Below are 16,677 nucleotides of genomic sequence, written 5' to 3' on the forward strand. Positions count from 1 at the left end.
ACATTGTAAGATATTGTCACTCCGAGGAAGTGACATTTAAACAGATACCTAAATAATAAGAATGGGCCAACTAGGATGAAAAGTAGAGGGCAGAGAGTGCCAGGTAGAGGAAATGGCACAGAATGACACAAATAAAGACCCAGAGGCAGAAGAGCCTTCGTAGAACTGACTTACTGAAAAGAAGCCAGTGTGGCTGCAGCATAGAGGACAGGTGAGGAGGGTACTAGGTGAGCTACAGAGTAGGCAGAAGCGGACCAGCCAAGGTTGGTAGGCTTGGGAAGAACTTTGGAATTTATTTGAAGATTATATTCAAATTCACAGGTGATTGACTGGAGCCCTGATTTCCAACTCACCACTTTCCATCAGACACACCCCAGGACCAACAACCATGCCCAGTCATCTACCTGGGTCACACCTTTTCCGGTGGATAGATCCACCAAGGACACCTTAATAACAATCAGTTCCTTGGAGAGCACAGAAGTTTTTAGAAAATGGAATGTGCCTGACTTTAAACGAGAAATACCTTTGGTCAAAGATCCCAACTTGTATCTTATTGCTGAGTACCTTTCTCCTTTGGCAGTACCTGAGCTAATGCTGACCAGATGCTGGTTTTAAAAAATGGTCTCACATGTTTTCTACTGACCTTATTTACCTTCTGATTTGTAAATTTCGATCTTATTTTAGAAGATGTGTGTGTGTGTGTGTGTATGTGCATGTGAACGCGCATGCACGGTGTAGATTCTTTGAGCAGTGCCACGGCCATGTTTCTGCAAACAGCCATCACCACTGGCCATGATCCTCCCCACATATACTCTTCTTCTATCAGCCTGAAATCTGAACAAGACAGTTTTGAGTTAGAAAGCAAAGGAAGTATTACTTCCAAGAGGCCGTCAGTCAATCATAAGGGAAGTTCCTATACATCCCCTACCCTCACCCCACCCCTATTCCCATCAGTCTGAATTAGTTATTAGATTAGGTGTCAGTCCAAAGACAAAAGACTGAGCTTCAGAAGATGAGCAAGGGGAACATCACCTGTATAGGAACTGCCCAAACTGTCTCAGGAGGCCTGGGAACCACGCGCACAGCCACTGTAGGGGAAGGGGCAGGATGCCCAGCTAATGTGCTTCCATTACTCATGTGACTCGGGTACTGTACTGGATTGAATAGTGCCACACACCCTTCCCGAATTCTCTTCCTTCCCAGTACCTCAGCATATGACCTCATTTAGAAATAAGGTTGTTGCAGATGTAATTAGTTAAGATGAGGTCACACTGAGATAGAAAGGACCCTTAATCCAATATGACCGATGTCCTTATAAGAAGATGAGACACAAAGACCTGTACACAGGGGGACAGTCATGTGAAGACAAGAGGCAGAGATTGGATGCATCTACAATCCAAGGAACGCTGAGGATTGCCAGCAACCACAGAAGGTAGCATGAGCGAGGCAAGGAAGTATTGTCTCCTAGAGCCTTCAGAGAGAGCATGGATGGCAGACACCTTGATTTTAGACTTCTAGACTCCATAACTGTGTGACTATAACTTTCTGTTGTTTTAAGCCACTCAGTTTGTGCTACTTTATTACAACAGCAATAGGAAGCTAACACATTACTGAGGGCAAGATCCAGGAAACTGGGAGATTGGACGTCGCTGTGGTCGCTGAGTTGTGTGTTTATGATGGGAAGAGGAGGCAATATGATGCTCCTGATCAAGGAGCGTCATGGCTGTTTTTGTGAAGTTGCCATAGGCTGGTCCATGCTGGATTCTTGTGTGTGTGTGAAGTCATAGATCTTTGGATGATACCGTAATAGGATGGTTGCAAGAAAAAAGAAAAACTTCCTTTTGTTCTTTGAACACAAGCCGAGGTTTTCTGTCTTAAGTGAGTATAATGTCACAATTGGCAAGATCAAGGATGAGCTTCAAACCATAATCAGTAGAGGGATTATGAAAATTAGGCACATACATTATAAATACAGTAATTCACAAACTAATTTTCTTCAACATACCATGTAGTAGCTTTGACCTTAATCAAAGGTCACAGCACTGAACTCATCATCTTACCCTCAAACCTGCTTTGCATTCAGTATTTCTTATGTCAGTTGATGACATTACTGAAACCAGAAACTTTGAAGTCATTATTGACTCCATCCTCTCTCTCCCCTTTCAAGAATCCAGTTAGGAAACTCCATAAATTTAACTTCTGAATGATTTTCTCTCACTTTCACTATCCATCGTTACTCAGTTGTCTAGATCAGACAGTCCCCTTTCTGACCACTTCTTCTTGGCCTCTGTTGTCAACTTGTCCTCTTCCTTCTCCTAATCAGTAAATGCCAAGGCCCTCAGGCCTGGCTTTCTTCCTCGCACTTCCCAAGCTCTTAGCTTCTCTCTCTTCCACTGTCAGGGCTTCAGTTATAGGATGAAGACTCCCACACTTACATCTCTAGCTTGGACCTCTCCCATGAGCTCCTGACTTGTATGTCTAGGAGTCTACTCAATATCTCTTCTTGGATGTTCCATAGAAACCTTAAACCCAAATACTCCCCAGTGAATTTGTCATTTTCCCTCAAATCTTTTACTCTTCCACCATTCTTTATCCAGTTGCTTCAACAAGAAATCTGGGAAATCACCTTTTCCCTCCCTCTCCAAGTCCTTTTGATTCTACCTCTTAGATCTCTTCGGACTCTTCAACCCCATTACCAACACTTCATACAAGTCTGAACTACAATAGCATCCTCTTTCTCGGACACCTTGGAAGTGACACACTGCCAGCAGCTTCCCCTGCTCTCCTCCAGGCCGCATACCCTCTCCATTGTCACTAGATCTAACGTAAATCATCCAGTGCCTCCCCACTGCCTAGGGGATAATGTTCAGACTCCTTGGCACAACCCACCAGGCCCTGCATCGCATGACCTCTGCCTAACTCTTCAGGTTAATCTCTCCACCTTCCTGCATTTGATGCCCGAGAAGTACCTGAACTGCTTGCAGCTCATACCACATTTCAGGACTTTTGTGTGTGCTCTCCTCTCTGCTTGGGATGATCTTACCTAATATCCACCTGCACACTCCTGTCCAACCTGCCCAATCTGCTCCGTCATCACCTTTCTTGTAGGTCTTCTTACTCCTCACTCTTCTAGAACAGATCTACTCATGATTTCCTCCTCTCTATAGCTCTGGAATTTGTATATTTCAAATAATAAAAAGTTTATCTGACTTTCTCTCTGACTAGAGTGGACATTGTTTTGTGGGAAAGGGACCATTTTTATCATGACAGCACCTACCACAGTGCTTTGTAGACAGCAGGACTCAGTAAGTGTTTGCTGAACTAAAGTTCTGCTTGTCCTTAGATGAAGAAGCCCACTTCACATGGCGTAGTATATGGCATTTTGGGTAAATTATTTCAAGTAATAAAAGTAAAAATTCTGTTAAGCAATGATATTACTATGTCATATAATTAGGAGATCTTAATAAAAACTAATTTAAGATATTCTATATAAATAGAAACGTCAATTGCCTAAACATCAAATCACACATTATTTCCTTAGAAGCAGAGCATTTTATTGACTCTTCTCCTTTTATCACCCTTCACAATCTGTGAGTATGTCCTGTCTCCCCTTTCTCTAAAATGTATTCTAAATCTGCCCCTTCTCTCTGTCCCACCGTTAACACTGCCCCTCCAGGCCACCATCATCTCTGATCTGGATGACTGAAAAAGCCTCCTGTTCTCTACACTGCAGCTGGAGTGCTTCTTTTCAAATACAGATCAAATTCTCTTGCTCCTCTGCTGCAAAGTCTTCAATGGCTTCCCATGCCACCTCCTTATCATGACCCACACAGTCCTAGACGATCCACCCTTTTGCATCCGTGCTACCTCTCTGACTGTGCCTGCTCTACCGCCCCTTGCACATGACCCCTACCTCTCCAGCACTCTCTCTGTTCCCTGACCTGGTAACACCTCAGGGCCTCTACACTTGTTCCCCACCCTCTAGATTCCTGCATGGCTGTCTCCTTAGTCATTCATCTGTCAGCTCAAATGGCATCTCCTTAAAGAAGTCCCCTTCATCACCCAGTTTAAAGCAGCAACCAGCCACAAGGTATCACACTACCCTGTTCTATTTTCTTCCCAGTCCTAACCACTTGGCAGCAGGGTTGAGCAGTAAAGCACATGAGCACAAGGGCCAGACTCCATGGGCTCAAATCCCAGCTATACTTCCCACTACCTAGGTGACTTGGGGCAAGCACTTCATCTTTCAGTGCCTCTGTTTTCAGAATAAGAAGAGCACATACTTCATAGGAATTGTTGTGAAGACTAAATGAGTTAATACATTCAAAGTGTTAACCACAGAACCTGGCTTGTGGTTAGCGTTCCATGCCTGTTAATTGTTATCATTTATCTATTGTTTGGCTCTCCTTTCTCTACTTTCCTTACTCTCACCCCACAACTATCATCACTACCAAGCACGCAAAATCAAAAAGAGCAGAGACCTTACTGCCTTGCCCCCACTCCTTTATTTCCTAGTGTGGACCAGGTATATTTGTGGAATGAATGAAGTATTAGAAACAAGTGATGAAGGTGTTTAAATTTATCTCAGATTGGTTTCATTTTATAAAGACTCTCAGATCTACAGAAGAAGCACTGAGAATCATAGTGGTTTCTTTGTTTTTTCTTGGTTTCTATTTCTTAGTGCACTGCTGAAGGGAAGCCTCACAGCATTGAGAGGCAGGAGAAATGAATATTGGTTCTATCACTTACAAACTAGAAGACTATGAACAAGCTGCTCTGGGCCTCAAATGACTCATCTATAAACCAAGCTTGTAACTACTGGCTGAAGATGGAAGGATGGGTCAGGTGTGGGGTTGTTGTTGTTTGTTTGTTTTGTCATCAGCTCTAAGATCTATGATTTTATGAATATAATCAAAATCCAGGAAGAAAATATTAAAGTCTACAAGGTAAAACTTTGAATTATTTTACAGATTACCTGAAAGAAAATTATGTGAATCAATCCAGTTGTCAATTTGGTTGGTAGCTCTGGGATTGTTTGTAATCACCCGTAGAGATTAGCTTTTAACTTTATGCACATACATTCACTCACAAACTTATATATCTCTTTCTGTTTAGACTTATATGCTTAACTAGTAACTACAAAGAAAGATAAAATGATGATCTCAAACTTGAATGCTTGAAACATCATTGAAGTTTACCCTTCATATAAATGTCTTATTCCAAACTTTGAATAGGAAGACAACTTTTCCCAAGAATATCATTTTCAGTCCCAAATTTATGATTATTTCATTACTTTGGATTAGGTTAAATTTAAATTACTATACTAAGTTGCAAAAGTATATGTACCAGGTGTTTTAAGGCCTCGATCAATAAGTTTGGAGTTATTCTCTAACCACCTCCTTAAAACAGTTCTTCCAGTTTTTTCCTTCTGGATCTCTGGTTGTAATTCTGCTGGTGAAGTCCCCCCCCCCCCTTTATCTCTCTCATTCTATATCCCCTCCCCTCCCCTCATCTTTAATAGGAAATATGGATTCAAATGCTTTTTCTGTTACCACTGACCCACTTGAAAGAATTTTTTTCACGTGGTGTTTCCCTATTTATTTATATTAGTATAGACTCCTAGATATTTATTTTATTCAATGGTTTGTAATCCATTATTATTTATTTTGATGCTAAAATTATCCCAGCTTTAGCCATGAGGAGACCCTTCAAGCTGCCACCTGTGTCCTTTTGACCAGTTCCCATCATTTTTTAGCACTTCTATCTTACAGAACAACAGGTTCATCCTGTACTTTACCTGTCCCAGCCCTATAATCAGGCTTTTCTCCACGGTGCCATGGCAAAGAGTCATGGTTCCTTTTATTGGAGAATGAGATCTGGAAACCAAGATTTGGGTGCTAGATGTACTACTGGCTTAGCATTGCTTGAGCTATAAGAATTTGTTACCTTCTCTCACCACATAACAGCTAGAATTTACATTCCATTGCAAATCTGGCTGAAGACAGTGGATTTTTATCATTATCATTTTATTATCTTTCTCACATAGGACTCCATTTTGAGTCAGACTGGCCCACGTGCTTTGGACAGACAGAAACTCATCACACCGAAACTATTCCGGGCATGTTTCCGTTTGGGAACCTTCAGGAGGGAGCCCTTGGTCACAAGGGTGCAATACACACCTGTGTCCTCCGGAGTCCGCTGTTCTGCGCCCAGCACAGCCCCAGAGCTTTCTCAAACCTGGAGTGTCTGCAACACTTTGCAAGGACACAGTGGAGGGGGCACGTCAGCGCTCCGACTTCCTCCCGACGCCGCCTCTGATTGGCTCCTGGACATGTAAGAAACCGGTGAATGAGCGGCTGGCCCTTGCAGAAACTTGCCTGAGGTCTTTGGTGGCATTGCCCTTTCCTCCTCGTCAACCCGGCAGGCCAGCCGATGCGGGGGAGGATGAGGTCGTCGTGTGTCCTGCTTACCGCCCTGGTGGCGCTGGCCGCCTATTACATCTACATCCCCCTGCCAAGCTCCGTGTCCGACCCCTGGAAGCTGATGCTGCTGGACGCCACTTTCCGGAGCGCACAGCAAGTGGTGAGACGTAGCCCAGCGCTGATTCTCTCTCCCTTCTCTTAAGCAATGTTTAAAGGGGGAAACAGAATTTCCGGACCTTGTCCCACGAGAATACAAATTCTTCTAACGCAGTGAGGCGATCGCTTTTTAAGGTGGTTCAGGCTGACATTTTCAGGGTGTCGCATTCGCCTCCTTGCTAGCAGCGGGTTAGGTCTATGTGCGTCTCGTAGTCTGTGTTGGTAATGGAGAAGGTGAAGTTCTTGAATAGAATTTGACGATTGTTTAATCCTTCTTCTTTCCTAAATGCCCCCCTCTTTCTTGGTTTGCAGCGCCAGAAACGGATCTTCCAGCCTTTTATAAACCACCCCTCCTCCATTTTTGTTCTCCTATAGAGGGCGGCAGAGAGTGAGTTAAATGTTTTAGGAAGGCTCTGGGGAAAACGGGTTCTGGTTCCTGGGAGTGCAGCCACCTTAAAAGCAGACTCGGGCGCGGGTGACCTCCCAATGTCCCCGACAGTGGAGCCCCCCATTCCCGGGGGCAGCAGGCTGGGCTCCTCCAAGTACTTGGGGAACAGCACAGATCTCGCATTTCATGCGTGGCACTCATCACCTCAGCCTAAGAAAAGCGGCCAGGAGACCTGGCTGGCTGGAGAGGCAGTGGCAGCCGGTGTTTGCATGATGCATTTCTTTCCTGCCTGCCCTGCAGAATTTAGTTTGTCTTTAACTGTCGAGGAGATAACCTTTGCCTGAGCCAGGATACCCTGGCTTACCCGGGCAGGGTGACGGTTCTCTCTACTGTGTCATGGGTGTGTATTTCTTTAACCCCGTAGACAGGAAAATGTAACTTTCTGGTTTATTCTATGTAAGAGGCATTATTTTTAGTGCCAGACAATCTAAAATCTAAACTACAATCTGTAGTCAAGGCTGAGCCCTATGACTGAACATTATTTCTAAGCATCCTGCTCTATCTAAACTCCTAACCCTCCTCCAAAACCGAGTCTCCTCCCTTCCCCCAACCTTGGGCTTTAATCTCGGGTTATTTTGGTAAACTCCTTTCAAGAATGACAACTAGAGAGAAAAAAAAAAAAAAACACGTGATTTTCCTAGAGGGTCGATGTTCCTTTTCCCTGTCCGTACTAATTGTGTGTAGGATTACATAGTCTCTGAAGCTTTGTCCTATCAAAAAGTCCCTTAACTAGGGTATTGTAGCACATTCCTAGGACTTTGCTTTTCTCGAATCCAGCATCGTTCTCCACCCCTAAGTCCCCTATTGTCTCTTAGGTAGGGCCCATTGAGGCTATAGAGCCTCTTCCTGACCTCTTGCTTACTACAGTGTTGACGTGGTGAAAGAATTACCATCTCCTTCTCTAGCATTGGCTCCAAGAAAGGCAATTTTCGTACAGGAAGCCCTACAATCACTCTCTTCCTCCAGAAATTATGTAGCTGGGGAGTAAAACCCTTTAAAGATTCTAGGGTACAATGGTATTTACCTGGGTGGCTTAAATGGCCCTCTACAATAAAAAGAATAATGACTAATAATAATAAGAAGAAAAACAGAAAAAAAAAAAAAAGAGTCAAACTACTATGTTGGCCACAGAAATTATTCTTCCTTTTCTGGTCACCAAGGAAATCTTCCCTATCATAAGTGATTTGGGAAAAGCCAGGTTTGGAAAAAAGCTTTTCTTCCCCATCGAAGCAGCCAACCCATTAAGGCCTTTGGATCTTACAGTCCTCTGCAGGGTATGCTCTCAGCTGGTGTTTGGGAATGATAATGTTTGTAATGCCGGGTCACAGAGATAGATAAGGTAACAGAGTGTCCTTACTTGACACTGTGGCCGGAGGTGGGTTAGCACAGAAGTGGCTCTCATCACTTGTCTTCTGAATTGTAAAATATCAGAAAGATCATTCAGACCACAAGGAAGCATATTCTACCCAGGAAAGCAATTTACCATTGTCACTTCAAATTGTCCTGGGGAAAAGGAAAAACATGGTTTGACACTTGGTAGTAAATAGAATATGACTGTTAAAGTTAAGAGTCATGCTTCCCTGAATCCCACCTCAGCCAGGCCACTTGCTGGCTCTGAGGCCAGCCCATTTACTAACCTTCTCTGATCCTCAGCTTTCCTTGTAAAATAGGGCTAATAGCTACTTTGTAAGAGTGCTATAATGTATTTAAGCGGCTAGAACTGGTTGTAGTTATTCTTCTAACAGTTGTCCCAAAGGGCCACTATGGCTTGTGGGGAAAATCTGTGGTACTGCCCAACTTTGTTGAAACAATAAAGCAAATGCAAACTGGAAGTAGTTTACCTCCTGGAATGAAACCTGGAATGCTGTCACTAAATTGCATGGCATAACATTTGTTACCCAAATCATTTTCGTTTGAGTTGATTAGCTTAACTACAAAGGCTATCAATACTTCAAAGATAAGGCTTGGCCTACTTCCTAACACAGCAGGCACCTGCCTAGCATCAAGAAATGTGACTGCTCAGGACTTCCCTGGTGGTCCAGTGGTTAAGACTCTGCCCTTCCACTGCAGGGGGTGCGGGTTCGGTCCCTGGTCTGGGAACTAAGATGCCGCAGGGCCAAGAAAGTGAATGCTACTCTTATCCTGTTGTCATTGGCAAATGATTCACCCCTAGCTGCCCCTTCTAATCTCCTTTATCTTCTGCAGATGAGTCAGATTATTGAGATTATGTTCCTTGTATTTTCTTCCTTGGCATCCTCCAGTATTACGTAAGAAGAAACTACTTAGGATCTTTCTTAAGTCATCTCAAACACAGATGCTACATTAGAGTCACCTAGGGAGGCTTCAGAAATCCTAAAGCCCAAGTCACACAATAAACCAAATTTATTCAGAATCTTTGGGAGATGAGTCCCAGGCAGCAGTATTTTTAACAGTTCCCAAGGTGATTTCAATGTGCAGCAAAATTGAGAACCACTGCCCTGTAAGTTAAATAAAATGCACTGCTGATGTAGATAATATATTTTTGTTAAACTGCTCGAGTTATATTTCACACATGTGGCTGGAAATGAGCCCCTTAACATTAGCATGGATTCGTTTATCAGATTTGTTGGTTGATACTTTGGCTCTAAGAGTCTAAGGGGATAAAATACTAGCTAGGCAACTTTCAGTGTTATAGCAAAGCCATTGTAAGACTTGAGCAGTGGAAAACACAAAAATAGATCTGGGAAGGACAGTGGAGAGAGGTTTAGATGAAGATTGGGCAGCAGGAGACTAGAAGAACAAAAGGAGGGAGTTTGGGGGAGGTTCTGAAGACATTTCAAAATGCTGTGCAAGCAAAGATTTTTTAAAAATGGTAATCCCAGTACAGGTAGAGATATTGAGAAGTATACACTGCTGGAGAAAATGTAAATTTTAACAACTTTTTTGACGGCAGTTTGGCAATATCCATCAGAAGCTGTAGAAGCATTTATTCTTTGACCCAGAAATCCCTCTGGATGCATATATTTTAAGTAATTATACATATAGTCAAAGCTGTAGCTATAAAGATAGAAATATTTCACAGGTACAGAAATCTTTTTAAACTAGTCCAAAAGCACTGCCATTTATGAGAAATATGAGGGAACATTCAGCAACCTTTCTCTTCTTTTTTTTGCAGTTATTTAAAAGAATTTAAGAACAATAAGAGATTAAGTAAATATGGTAAACCCATATTTTGGAAACTATGCAGTAAAAAAATTTAAGTTGTAAAAATAAAGTTTAATGGTCTACAAATGATTTGTACTGTGTGTTAAGTGGGAAAATGCTACAAAACAACATATATGCTGTTATCCCATTTAAAATATCTATTTATCAAAACATAGTTTTATATATCTATATATAGATGTATAGAAAGAGCTAAAGGATATAATTTAAAATATAGTGGTTTTTTTCTGGGCCATAAGATTATATCTTCAGTTTTCCTATCTGTATAGTCTAGTTTTTCTACAATGAACATGGAATAAGAAATTAAAAACTTTTTTGTAGTAGGTTTTCTACTTCTAAAGCAGAATTGATGTGCAATGCATATCAATGTGATTAATATTTTAGTAATTGTTCTATGAAGAAAATAGATTTCTTTCTTTCTTTTTTTTTTTTTTGGCTGTGCTGAATGGCTTGTGGGATCTTAGTTCCCTGACCAGGAACTGAACTCCGGCCAAGGCAGTGAAAGTGCCGAGTCCTAACCACTGGACTGCCAGGGAATTCCCAAAAATATTGGGGAAAAGTTCCTTCAGTTTTTAAGTAAAAATAAAAGACACGTTTTTCATTTTCACCAAAAACTTTATTGAACAATGTATTCACTGTTTTGTTCCACTACCTTCTGTCATTTTTCAGGCAACTTCATAATTCCATCTTCCCAAAACTTTTAATCTTTTTTGAGCAAAGAACTGTTCTAGGTGCCTTTTACAGTCTTCCAGGGAATTTTCCATTAAGAGAATTTTGGGGCTTCCCTGGTGGGGCAGTGGTTAAGAATCCGCCTGCCAATGCAGGGGACACGGGTTCGAGCCCTGGTCCGGGAAGATCCCACATGCTGCAGAGCAACTTAGCCCGTGAGCCACAGCTACTGAGCCTGCGTGCCACGACTACTGAAGCCCGAGCACCTAGAGCCCGTGCTCCGCAACAAGAGAAGCCACCGCAATGAGAAGCCCACACACCACAACGAAGAATAGCCCCTGCTCGCTGCAACTAGAGAAAGCCTGCACGCAGCAACGAAGACCCAATGCAGCCAAAAATAAATAAATAAAAAATAAATTTATAAAAAAAAAGAATTTTGTAAAGACCAAAATAAACGGAAATCTGAAGGTACAATGTCTGGTGAATATGGGGGATGAATCCGAACTTCCCAGCCAAGCTGTAACAGTTTTTGCCTGGTCATCAAAGAAACATACAGTCTTGCTTTATCCTGATGGAAGATTATGTGTTTTCTGTTGACTAATTCTGGACGCTTTTCGTCCAGTGCTGCTTTCAGTTGGTCTAATTGGGAGCAGTACTTGTTGGAATTAATTGTTTGGTTTTCTGGAAGGAGCTCATAATAGAGGACTCCCTTCCAATCCCACCATATACACAACAACACCTTCTTTGGATGAAGACCAGCCTTTGGTGTGGTTGGTGGTGGTTCATTTCGCTTGTCCCACGATCTCTTCCATCCCACATTATTGTACAGTATTCACTTTTCATCTCCCGTCACAATTTGTTTTAAAAATGGAACGTTTTCGTTAGGTTTAAGTAGATAATTGCATGCGGAAATATGGTCAAGAAGGTTCTTTTTCACTTAACTTATGTGGAACCCAAACATCAAAGCAATTAACAAAACCAAGCTGGTGCAAATGATTTTCAGTGCTTGATTTGGATATTTTGAGTATGTCGGCTGTCTCCCATGTGGTATAACATTGATTGTTTTCAATTAATGTCTTGACTTGATTGTTATCAACTTCAACTGGTCTACCTGACCGTGGAGCATCATCCAGTGAGAAATCTCCACCATGAAACTTTGAAAACCACTTTTGACGTGTTTGATCAGTCACAGCACTTTCTCCATACGCTGCACAAATCTTTTTTTATGTTTCAGTTGCATATTTACCTTTCTTGAAATAATAAAGCATAATATGCTGAAAGTGTTCCTTTTCTTCTTCCATCTTCAATATTAAAATGAAAATTCACCAATTTTGATAAGTTTTTAAAAAATGCACGCTGATATGACAGCTGTCACAATACAATCTAACAAAATTGTTTCGAGTGAAGTTAAAGACAACTTAGCACTACTAGAGCCATCTTATGGAAAAACCGAACGAAAGAACCTTCTGGCCAACCCTATATATACATTTCTTTTAAAAACACATCCTGGATCCTTTGACAGCTATGACGATAGCAGGCTTCACGCTCAGTCACTTAGATGTAACACAGATTGAAAGCTTACTGTTTGAGTCTGACCTACAACAAATTGCAGCCTAGTATGATGAGAAGCCATGTTAATATACAGCTATTAAAAAGGCAAGGGACTTCCCTGGTAGTCCAGTGGTTAAGAGCCCACCTTCCAATGCAGGGGACTCGGGTTCGATCCCCGGTTGGGGATCTAAGACCCCACATGCTGCGGGGCAACTAAGCTCATGTGCTGCAACTACTGAGCCCACCCCTTAACTAGAGAGCCTGTGTGCCACAAACTACAGAGCCCATGCGCTCTGGAGCCCTTGCACCACAACTAGAGAGAAGTCCACGTGCTGCAACGAAAGATCCTGCATGTTGCAATGAAGATCCCATGTACCACAACTAAGACTGAACACAACCAAAAATAAATAAATAAATAAAATAAAATGTGAAAAAAAAAGGCAAGAGCTGACAAGTTTTTCAGAAGCTCATAGGAGGGAGTGGTTATGTACAGTTCAGAGGGGTGATAAAGATGGTGACTAAAGGTAATAATGGTATCTCAAAAGAATTCAGAGCCAGAGTGTGGCTTGTCTTACCTCGATTATTTCCTAGCTGTCTAGTTCTTACCCTACGTATCTTTTTGATGACATAATATAAAAGAGAAATTATTGAACCTGGTATTTCTGCTGACTTTATTTCTTATAAATGGCAGTGCTTTTGGACTAGTTGAGCAAGGTTTTTCATCCCGTAAAATATCTCCAAACTTGTTGAAATCTAATGTGACCTCACCTGAATTCTCTGTGCATGTGCCTTTGGACTGTGTGGGTATGGTTTAAATGACAGCTCAGCTGGATGCCATGCAGAATTCCAACTTGGTAACCTTTTTTATAACCATTCATGAGCTGGAATGTTTACTACTGCCTCGTAAATTTAACTTTAAAACATTAGTAAATAATAACTTTTGCCTACTGCCTTCTATATTTGCCTTGATACATATTTCTTCATGTAAATTAGAGATTTCACTAAGCACAATTTTTAGCTTATTTAATGGGATTTTCTTTAAACACCTGGCAGCAGAATGGCTTTAAGAATAGCTTAAGGGCACAGTATTTAATCAGCATTAGTTCTGACAAGTGCTCAATATGAGTTGGTCTCGGTAGACAGTACCTGCCGGTGAATCCAATCAAATATCAAGGTCAGATTGAATCAGCTACAAGTGTGTAAGACAATACCTAATTTATAATTTTCCTTTTTATTTTTCCCAGAACTCTACGAATATGGCCCTGAGCACAGAAATGCCATTATTATTACTTTATTTTAATGGGACATCCTATTTCTAACATGTGGCTTGAGCTTGATATGAAAACATTTCTGTGAGGTGTGAAAGTGTACTAATTGTTCTTAAACATTCTATTAATGCACAATTACTTCTTTTAAATTAGTGAGCATATTTTTACTTTTACTGCCAAGTGAAACTATATGGGAACTATCGCTTATTTTCTTCTTCATTTATATTTATAAAGAATTAAGACATATAATTAAATTTCCAAGTGGCAAACCTAGCTATATCCCCTACCTAATCTGTCTTATTATGAAATTTTAACTATCTTTCAGTGTTTCCAAAATGAAATTAAAATCCTACTTTAATATCCTATCCTTAACAAAATTAAAATTCAGAAGTCATCGTTAATTCAATGAATATTAACTGAACCCTAATGCTAGGAGTTGGTGAAACAGAATAAAACACACACCTAATCTGGAGAAGTTTACAGTCCAGTGAAGGGAGATAAACCTACTGACAGTTACAGATTGTGCACTTGACTGATAGAGGAAGAGTTATGATGGAGGCATTTGTGGGTTGCTATAGGAGCCTTAAAAAGGACATCTAATGTTGACCTGGGCATTAGGAACAGATGTCTCCCTTTCACATTGATATCTACTGTGAATTCTCAAGGTTGAGCATTTATGGTAAAAATAACATCTATTAAGGATATAACTCAGCATTTACTCTGTGCCAGATACTGTGCTATGTGCTTTACATGCAATTCATTTAATCCATGCTATAATTCTATGAGATGGACGTTCTTATTTTCCTTATCATACAAGGGAGGAAACTGAACTGTGAAGAAAAGTAACTTGCTCATGATAACAAAGCTTATAAGAGGTGGAGTCACAATACAACTCGAGCCTGCCTTACTGTGAGTTCAAGAGTTCAACCATTGTGCTAGGTTGACTTTCCGTAAGAGCTAGCTGAGTGGAAGAGGTGGGGAAGAGAAGAGGGAGAGAAAGGAGGGTGAAAAGGGCATTCCAGCCAAAGGGATTGTTCCAATGGGAGAGGATGGTACAAGCTAAGTCTCTAAAAGTGGTTCAGAGTGGCTGGAGCATAAAACTCAGAAGTCAGAGAGATGAGGTAGGACGGAAGCACAGGCCAGGTAATGAAGGGCTCTGTGGGCCAAGAAAGGAGCCACTGAAAAAGATTTTTAGTAGGGAAATCACATGCTCAGATCTGTGTTTGAGAACAGTCTTTCTCAGTGGCAGTATAGGGACTAGAGTTTAAGAAACCAAATGAGGGCAAAAGACCACTTGGAAGCAATTATCCAGGTAAGAGGGGAGGGCATGAACTAATAAAATGGGACTGGTTTGGAGTGAGGCTGACCAGAGTTGCTGATGGAGGGGGTGTGGGAGGTTAATATGGAGTGAAGGAGAGAAAGGAGTCAAAGATGACTCTTGGGACAGACTCTGGAGTAACTGGGTGAATGGTGATGATGACCCTGATTAGGAAAAGGAGCGTAGCTGAGGGTGAAGGTAATAGAGTTTGGCACCTTGCTTTGAAGTGTCCGTGGAACTGGTTTAAGGATTGGTGGTCATAAATAGTTTGCATATACAAGACCAGAGCTTGGGAGTGAGAGAGAGAGAGACAGCTGGGCTCGAGACATGGATTTGGCAGAGGTCAGTGAAGGGGTGGTGGTGGGAGTGGTGGGAATGAATGTGTGTGGGGGGAGAGGAGGATTGTTGATCCTACCAAGGAAACCCCAGAGGCTCACCAGTAAGAGGAGGAGGAAGCTAACCCTCGTAGAAATGAGACCCTAAAGAACATAATTTTTTGTTATACCGTATATGTATATAGCACTCCAGGTTTTACAAAGGGTTTCACTTACAGCATCTCATTTTATTTTTACAATAAATAACTGGCTGGCATTAGTTACTTCCATTTGTCAAGTGAGGAAACAGGTTCAGAAAGGGTCGATGATATCCCCAAGGTCACATGATTAGTTATAATGGCAAAACAGAACTAGAATAAAAATTCCTAGTCTCTTAACTTCATGTTCTCACTGCTGGGCCAGGGTGACCTGAAAACAAAGTCCTCCATGATGGATTTGCCCGTTTTTGTCCCTGGTGCTTGTTCTCTGACAGGCCCCTCATAGCTGTGGCCATGCACGTGGGAATGCTCATGATAACTTTATCACAACTACACTGTACCTTGACTTTTTTTTGAGCTCCTACCATTAAATTAATCTACACTGGTGTTTCCCAATCTTTTTTCATGTCAGAGACTTGATGACTTTTGTATGCCAGGAAAAAGTGGAGGAAATACCAGGGGAATCTGTAAGGGCTTGAATGACAGAATTCACAAGATTCAGAAAGAAAATTATACAAATGGTTCTCAAAGAGAATGCCAACTCTGATAAATTTTGAATAGTTATAAAAAATGGTTTTAAGTTTTTACCTCTGTAAAACACCTAACCATCAATATCTTATAGCCCATCTGTAACCCATTAGCAGCCTACCAGTTGGGAAGCTCTCTTCCTTACAGTTTGTAACTATTTAAATACACGTTTATTATTACTGCTATTAAACACAAAGATACGGTCCCCGAGTTACATATACCTAGGTAGCCACATAATTTATTGTCCAAACCATGACATTTTTGAGAGTGATAGGGGCTGCTGTTAGTAATCATGCCAGGACAACCGTTTTAAACCAGAACTATTCCCAGACAAATCTGTACATATGCTCAGCCTGCATTTTTGTGACTTGCATTGGTCAGCATAATCAACGCAAAGTTATGGAGTGATTCCTGTGCTCCCTGTTCTGCCCAGATTTGACTGTTAACCCTCCAGGGAACCAGCTTCCATCCATCACCTCCAGGCGGAATCCCTGTTCCCTAGGATAGTGGCCAAATAAAAGTACTAAGTTCCTTAGCTGGCACTTAGGGTCTGCTCCAACCTGGTACCACGCTGCTGAATCTAG

General features: G+C 41.5%; 1 protein-coding gene and 1 long non-coding RNA gene across 2 annotated transcripts in view; one reads left to right on the forward strand and one right to left on the reverse strand.

Moving 5' to 3' along the window:
• LOC309629799 overlaps positions 1-6,222 on the reverse strand; it is a 29,426-nt gene extending 23,204 nt beyond the window's left edge. Inside the window, exon 1 of the long non-coding RNA XR_014245221.1 lies at positions 6,180-6,222. This is a non-coding gene — a long non-coding RNA (uncharacterized lncRNA). The remainder of the gene's footprint in view (positions 1-6,179) is intronic.
• Positions 6,223-6,263: 41 nt separating this feature from the next.
• Positions 6,264-16,677, forward strand: part of NCEH1 (neutral cholesterol ester hydrolase 1) — a 65,667-nt gene continuing 55,253 nt past the window's right edge. The window contains exon 1 of the mRNA XM_082394156.1: positions 6,264-6,582. Within this exon, the coding sequence (XP_082250282.1) occupies positions 6,433-6,582 (150 nt within the window). The 5' untranslated portion in view covers positions 6,264-6,432. The remainder of the gene's footprint in view (positions 6,583-16,677) is intronic.

The sequence above is a fragment of the Balaenoptera borealis genome (genome assembly GCF_965194805.1).
Source record: "Balaenoptera borealis genome assembly, chromosome: 5".
Classification (NCBI taxonomy): Eukaryota; Metazoa; Chordata; class Mammalia; order Artiodactyla; family Balaenopteridae; genus Balaenoptera; species Balaenoptera borealis.